Genomic DNA, 7,877 nt, shown 5'->3' on the forward strand with positions numbered 1-7,877 from the left:
CAGTGGCAAATATATTTATTGAAGTTTGACAAAAAAAAACCAAACAGAATTCTTAATTGAAAATGAGCATCTTCCTTAAATGAACCCTTTTAATGAATAGAGAGTTGAAAAGAAGGGAAAAGCAAATGTGGTACCATGCTGATTTCATCTTAAACAGAATGTGCACTGTGCTGAGAATAGAAATCACTCTGCTTTTATTACTACTGGACTGTTTCTTACTATTATTTCAACAAACATATCTGGAGAACAAGAAGTGGTGCTCGGAGACGCATGAGGAAAATGCCTCAGTCTTAGAGGACCATCCTGTGAAGTGATGTGCAATGGGTTCTAGGATAGAAGTCAGTACAGAATCCTGAGGGGTCACAAAGGAGAGAGCTTTATCTTTATCTCTAGGGAAGGGATGTTAGGAAAGGTGAGAGATGATGATAGACCTGGTTCATGAGGAAGAGAGCATTTCTGGCTGAGGGAGCTGCAAGAACAAAGCCACAAAATCTGGCCAGACTGGGGGGTCCTGGGTGTGCTGGAGCTTGGGCTCTGAGGAGTGAGATGAGAGGGAAGAAAATGTCTGGAGAGGAGGTGGATCGAAGATACCAGCTGGGGGCATTTGTTTTGTCAGCCCTGACTTTTAGAAAGGTTATTAAATGGAAAAATCAGTAAATACAGAGAAGCAAAGGCAAAGAAATGAAATCAAGTACAATTTATCCCCACTATTCAAATTCTGTACTGCCATTCACCTGTTGTTTTTTGCTCCAGGTGTATATACAAACATAAGATTTTTTTCTTAAACTCAAAATGAGATCCCTTTGTATACACTACTTTTAAGTTTTCTTTCTTTTTACTTTTGAAATTTTTTCTTTCTATTTTTATAAGCATCAGTAAAACCCTTCTAAAGCATCATTTTGATAGGTATAGAGCATTACGCTATATTAATACATCATAATATACTGACCTTTAAAAGTATAGTTGCTTTTGCATTTTCAGTATTATAAACATTTTCAGTATTATATTATAAATATAAATATATATTATAAAGATAAATATAAATATATTATAAATATTTTCAGTATTATAAATAATGCTGTGATGACACCTTGAAGATGCTCTTAATTATTTCCTTAGGCTAAATTCCTAGAAGTGGAGGTTCTGGCTCATATTGAGTATGAATTTTAAAAGGCCTGCCTCTTGGCACCCATGCTATTGTTCGTCAAAATTAGGCTTTTCAAACTTTGCCAAATCATGGTTCATAAAGATTGGATTGTTGATTTAACTTGCATTTCTTTGAGGTTGAATGACACTTTATGAATTTAATTGGTCATTTATACTTACTTTTTATGAGCTAAATGTTCATGCCCTTTGCCTAATGTCCTATTGGCACATTTCTCTTCCTTTATAAATCCCAGTACATCTGTCTAATATTTCTCATGGCATGGTGTCAGGTATGAATCAAATGATAGCAGCCTGCTTTAGAATACCTCTCATTTCTCTCTTTAGCCTGGAAATCACATGAAGCTGTGGGTAGAGATTCACCTGATAGTCCTGGAAACCCCTCTCAGCCCAAGAACCATGAATAACCAGACACTAGTAACAGAATTTATCCTGCAGGGCTTTTCAGAGCACCCAGAATACCATGTGCTCTTATTCAGCTGTTTCCTCTCCCTCTACTCTGTGGCTCTCATAGGTAATATTCTCATCATTTTGGCCATCACCTTCAACCCTGGGCTTCATACCCCCATGTACTTTTTTCTCTTCAACTTGGCTACTATGGATATTATCTGCACCTCTTCCATCATGCCCAAAGCCCTGGAGGGTCTGCTGTCAAAGGACAGCTCCATCTCTTACGGGGGCTGCATGGCCCAGCTCTATTTCCTCACATGGTCTGCATCCTCTGAGCTGCTGCTCCTCACGGTCATGGCCTATGACCGGTACGCAGCCATCTGCCATCCTCTGCATTATAGCACCACAATGAGCAAGGCATTCTGCTGCAAGCTGGCTATAGGTGTATGGGTGCTCTGTGCCTTCAACACAGCCATCCATACGGGGCTGATGCTACGGTTAAATTTCTGTGGCCCCAATGTCATTACCCATTTTTTCTGTGAGGTCCCTCCTCTGCTGCTTCTCTCCTGTAGCTCCACCTATGTGAACAGCATCATGATTGTCCTGGCTGATGCATTTTATGGCATATTGAACTTCCTGATGACCATCGTGTCATACGGCTTTATCATCTCTAGCATCCTCAAGATGCGGACTGCAGAGGGGAAGAAGAAAGCCTTTTCCACCTGCTCCTCCCACCTCATTGTGGTGTGCATGTATTATACTGCTGTCTTCTATGCCTACATAAGCCCAGTCTCCAGCTATAGTGCAGAGAAGAGCAAGTTGGCTGGTGTACTGTATACTATGGTGAGCCCTACACTCAACCCCCTCATCTATACTTTGAGAAACAAGGAGGTCAAGGCAGCCCTCAGGAAGCTTTTTGCCTTCTCCAGAAATTAATTGCTGTCTTCTGAAGCTTTTGTTGGAGACTACATGTTGAAGTCCACAGTGGTTTCAGCGACTCTCCAGTGAATAAGGTTTTGGAAACTACCACTAATGACTCAGTGTGGTTACTAATAGATTCTCTAATGACTTGAAGAGCCATTATTGTTATTCATCTTGCTTTCTTGTAATCTTGTAATTTTTATATTTTCTACATTTTGTAATGATTAAAAAAAACATTTAAATGAGCATTGAGTGATTAAAAACACATTACTCATTTGATAAAACAAAGCTCATTTGATCTGTATACTCAGAAAATTGAGTTTAAGTGGCGCCTGGGTGGCTCAGTCGTTAAGCGTCTGTGTTTGGCTCAGGTCATGATCCCAGGGTCCTGGGTTTGATCCCCACATCGGGCTCCCTGATTGACAGGAAGCCTGCTTCTCCCTCTCTACTCCCCCCTGCTTGAATTCTCTCTCTGATGTCTCTCTCTGTCAAATAAATAAAAAAAATATTTTTCTAATTTTAATAAGTTTTAAATTAACATATAATGTATTATTAGCCCCAGGGGTATAGGTCTGTGAATGGCCAGGTTTACAAACTTCACCATAGTACATACCTTCCCCAATGTCCTTAACCCCACCACCCTGTCCCTACCCACCTCCCCCAAGTAACCCTCAGTTTGTTTTGTGAGATTGTCTCTTGTGGCTTGTCTTCCTCCCGATCCCATCTTGTTTCTTTTATTCTTTTCTTACCCACCAAATCCCCCACATTGCCTCTCAACTTCCTCATATCAGGGAGATAATATAATAAAATCTTAAAAAAAATCAATTTAAGAATATAGCAGTATCCATGATGGTGACTATAAAAAGAAAAGACATAAAGAGTGTTGCATTCCAAGGTGTGGTGTGGATGTACAAAAATGAATGCAATGTGGAAAGAGCCCTGCACTGGTTGGGGAGAAGATCTGGATTCGTATTCAGACTTTCAGAGCACTCAACTCACTTCAGCTGTAGTTTCCTTCTAAGTGTAATGAGGAAAATAAATAACCCAGAAGTGCTGTCAAGACCAAACAAGAGAACTGAAGACAATGCTGTCAAGTGCTGTCTAAGTGTAAGATTTTATTGTGGTGGGTTATTGCTGAGGGCAGGAGCAGCCCAGGAGGTCTGGGTGTCACAGCCCCTCACCCCTGCCTGCCTCAGGGTGATGTTTGTGGTGGCTAGCTGGAAAGGGTAGGTGGGTGTTAAGATGATCCAACCACACAGGAAGAGGCTGCAGGGATGACAGTGGATTCAGCTAAGACTCAGTGAGAAGCAGCATTGAGAAGGGTAAATGAAAAAAGCCATTCTGGTGGTATCTGATGTAGAGTGGATCTTGTTTATCTTAGGGAGCCTCAGGTCATGAGTGAGACCAGCTCTTCTCAGGAAAGGCCAGATGGAGCTCCTCATAGATCATCCACATTTCCTTAGTGGATTCTCTCCCAGCTTCCTAAAGCCTTTCATATTTCAGGCCCCAAATTTTCCCCAAATTTTCAAATGCAAACAGTCCATTTTAGTTTTCAGACTACTTTCTTCCCTGTTCAGTGGAGCCCTGTGTCAGGTTCTGTCCCTCTCAGCCCTATGTGAGTAACTGGTCCTTCTCTCTGTGAACTCTACGTCCAGGTCAGCACCCCTCCCTGCCAGAGTACTGTCCTGCTTGGAGTTTATCTTCTCTAGATCATCCTTTCTCTAGAACATCTCTAGATGCCTTCCTGTCCTACCTGACAATTTTTTTGGTGGCTCCTTTTTACAGCAGCAAATTTGCTTTTCTTAGCTGATACAGAGATGCAGCTCTTGCTTCTCAGATGTTATCTCTTAAAATTAGTCCTTGTGATTTCGTGTAGACAAACTCATGATGCCACAGGTATCCAGCAGGCAGCATTTTCTATGATCGGCTGATATAACTTCACATTATCAGTTCTTTGGTGAGCCACAGAAGGGGAACTGTTAGAACTTCTGATTTACCCATTTCTCTGCTTTTTGTATTTGATAGTGTCTATCAGTCAAGGGAGGCTCATCCTTTCTTCAGATGTTTCTCCAACCACAAGCCCTTACCCCTTTAGCCTCCCTGACTCAAGCAGATCTTCTGTAAGTGTTACACCAGATTATTTCACCAGCACCCAAAGCCATATTTTGATAAAGGGTCTGTATGATGGAGGTAAGATACGGGCTGTGATCCATCCAGCTCTCCCTCCATGGAGGCTGCTTTATTTATTTATTTTTAAAGATTTTACTTATTCATTTTTCAGAGAGAGAGATCACAAACAGGCAGAGCAGCAGGCAGAGAGAGGAGGGGGGGAAGCAGGCTCCCTGCTCAGCAGAGAGCCTGATGCAGGGCTTGATCCCAGGACCTTGAGATCATGACCTGAGCTGAAGGCAGAGGTTTAACCCTCTGAGCCACTCAGGTACCCCTGGAGGCTGCTTTATGAACTGAAGTCTTAGCCACATTCCTGTCCTTTGGCTCCAGACAATGAGGTACTTCTAGTCTTGTATTTTATATTGGCTTTCCTTTTTCTTCAGTTTAGGATTGACCTTTGGGTACCACTATACCAGAGTTTGTCAACTTTGAACTTGTTGATCATGGCAGGTGCCATCCTGTACATCATAGTAAATTTAGCGGCATCCTTGGACTCTACCAACTAGATATCAGTAGAACCACTCCAGACAAGAATGTCTCTAGACATTGCCAGATCTCCTTGGAGGTGAGGAGAGAGCAAAATCATCTCTGGGTGAGAACCACTGAGCTCCAACCAACCAGTCTCTCTCACTTTTGGGATTTGTAGTCACTGGTGTGCCACTTCCACCACTGACTACTGCCTCTAGCCAAGGTAGCTTCTGTGTGTCAGGTCTGAGACTAAGTACTGCCATAATTTATCTTTGGTTTTCCAGGAACACTGTAAGAGGTTAGGTGATACACCCAAGTTCTACAACGAGTGGGAGGTGGAGATAGGATTTCAGCTACAGCTCCATGAATCTAGAGCAGATGCTCTTATTCACCAAAGTGTATTAGAACCTGTCATGGACTCCACCTTCTGCCACTGTCCATGGTTGGGACAAGGGACTTTGTTAACAAGCAGCAAACCTGCGGCAACTCCTGTCTGACCAGTGGGTTTGGAAGAGCAATCTTTTTGAAAGTGTTTTGAAATGGAGCAACTGGTCTCAGCAGCGGACACAGATTTAGATCCTAATAACTTTTTTTTCAGGCATACTGAATTGGTGTGGTGATGTCTATCACTTAACAGAGATGAGAGACCTGAGCCGTTTCCCCAGATGTGATTTCTCAGGGGCCCGTTTGGCAGGGGCAGGCATTTATTCTGGAGAAAGGGATGCGTAAGATTACAGAAGCCCTGTCCCATTTAATTTCCCATTGCATGGAACAGATTCTTATGTTATCTTTTTAAATTTAATCTAAGATCCTCCTTTCTCTTAGGAGTTTGGAGGGGTTGCTTTCATCAAAGACAAGCAAAAGGTTATTTGGCCCACCTCATCTGGGAGCTACAGAGGCCAGAGGCAGGGCTAGTCCTTAGTTTTCCACCACCCATTGGAGTGAGCCCAGTAGCCTCCTTAGATCATCATCTAGGCACCATATTTTGGTCATACTATGTTGACAGCTCAGCTAGAGAGTACACCTGGCATTCTCCTAGAGAAACATGAGATGAAGAGAGTATCTGGGTTTTTGAAGAGAGTGCTTCTTTACATTGGATTCATGTCAGATTTGAGGACCAAGTCATGATTAGTTCTTGCTTTGTCTTCTTTTGGGGGGCGGATAAAGCAAACCTCAGGACTTCAGTGGGCTGGGATTTCCCAAACGTGTGCGTCTGAATCTATTGGTAGTGTGATGCTGAGTTGATCTACTGTCATGTGCTCCCACATGTTGCCTTTTCCACCTTCAACACTTGTACTCTTGGACAGGCCATGGTAGACTTGTACAGGTTATGATATGCTTATGAGAAGAATGAGACCCATCAGAATACTTCATTTTTCTGGATTAGAATGAATTATGGTGATTGGGTAGCCCCATAAATGTGTGTTTTTTAAAACAAAACTGTCATCCATGTTTCCTGTATTGGATAGTGGAAAAGCTCAGAGACCGAATTATAATCCATTCTCCACTCAGATTCCTTGGGATACTAATTAATCTACATAGCATAACTTTTGTGTGGGTCTACATGCCAGGAAACACAACCACATTCTTCTGCTTCCCACTGTGCTGGGATAGCTGCTTGAACTAGTCTAGATGGGGAGGTCTTGAGTTGCGTGGGCAACAACTGGCTCATTATTAACCAATTATCTCTCAGTGCCAACCCCAGCTCTGGAACTCTGAGCCAGGGGTTCTGCAAACCATGTTTCACCTTTGCAGAAGGATTTCTGTTAGTCTCTGCCCAGAGGGAGCCCTAGAGAAAGACTGAGCTGCTAGAGGCAGAAAGGACTTGTTCTGTTCCATTTGCTTCCTGTTTTATTACAGCATTGCTGTAATACTCTTTCTTTAACTCTGCAGCAGTGATTGGCCCTGGGGCAGCAGCTGGCTGCAGTTTTCACACTTGCAGGAGTATAGCCTCACAAAAACAGTGTCCTGTGGTCACAAGTTTTGCCTACTTAGAGGTTTGAATCCCAGCTCAGCAGGAGCTCTCTCCTTCAAGATCCTGAGGAAGCAGCACTCTCTGAGAGGTGCCTATTCCTCACGGGCCTGAGACCTAGCTCTATAGAATCTCTTCACACCACAGGAAGACGAGGGCTACCCAGGAAACACACACCCAACAGAGATCTCTGACCTAGCTCACTGGAATTCCTTCTCTGGGCTTCTCAGTTACAACAGCCTTAATCTTTGTCTTGGTTCCTCCAGTCCTAGGAGATGAAGCTTTCTTCTGCACTTGCTGTCTCTGTATCACCTCAGTGTTTGCTTCATGCCCTTATGGTCCACTATAACTTGTCTAACCAGTTCCTACATTAAATCTTCTCTGTAAAGTTGTCTGATACTGTTTCTATTCCCCAACTTGGACATTGATGGAGGCTTCCATTCAGTGGATGTTTACTTTAATGTTGTTGCTGCTGCTGCTCCTATGCTCACAGGAATGCTTCAGACCCTGACAGATCTAAGCCATACTCCATCAATTTCTGTCTCAGACATTTGACAGATGATCAAGAGCCAGAGCCCATCCTGCCCCAGGAGCTAGGAGACCGTAATTCTGATTTTGTTGACATTTCTGATGATCTTAGATGGTATTTATTATAAGAGTTAAGAATTTTTCAGGATTCCTCTTACAGATCTAAGGATCTTTTTAAAAAAAAGTCAACATGTTCCTCATTGCACAACTGGGCTGGAGAGAAATCTCTTTGAATGCTCTAGAGGACTTTCTCCTGACCTCATTC

At 42.8% G+C, this 7,877-nt stretch overlaps 1 protein-coding gene across 1 annotated transcript; it reads left to right on the forward strand.

Moving 5' to 3' along the window:
* The first annotated feature begins 1,503 nt into the window (after nucleotides 1-1,503).
* LOC132015298 (olfactory receptor 13A1) lies at nucleotides 1,504-2,490 on the forward strand. The gene has a single exon (XM_059395886.1). It carries the CDS (start codon nucleotides 1,504-1,506, stop codon nucleotides 2,488-2,490), a length of 987 nt encoding a protein of 328 aa, XP_059251869.1.
* The last annotated feature ends 5,387 nt before the right edge of the window (nucleotides 2,491-7,877 follow it).

The sequence above is a fragment of the Mustela nigripes genome, chromosome 4, assembly GCF_022355385.1.
Source record: "Mustela nigripes isolate SB6536 chromosome 4, MUSNIG.SB6536, whole genome shotgun sequence".
In the NCBI taxonomy this organism is placed as follows: Eukaryota; Metazoa; Chordata; class Mammalia; order Carnivora; family Mustelidae; genus Mustela; species Mustela nigripes.

Coding starts and splice junctions, on each gene's coding strand:
- LOC132015298 (XM_059395886.1), top strand. CDS start 1,504: ATGAAGCTGTGGGTAGAGATTCACCTGATAGTCCTGGAAACCCCTCTC.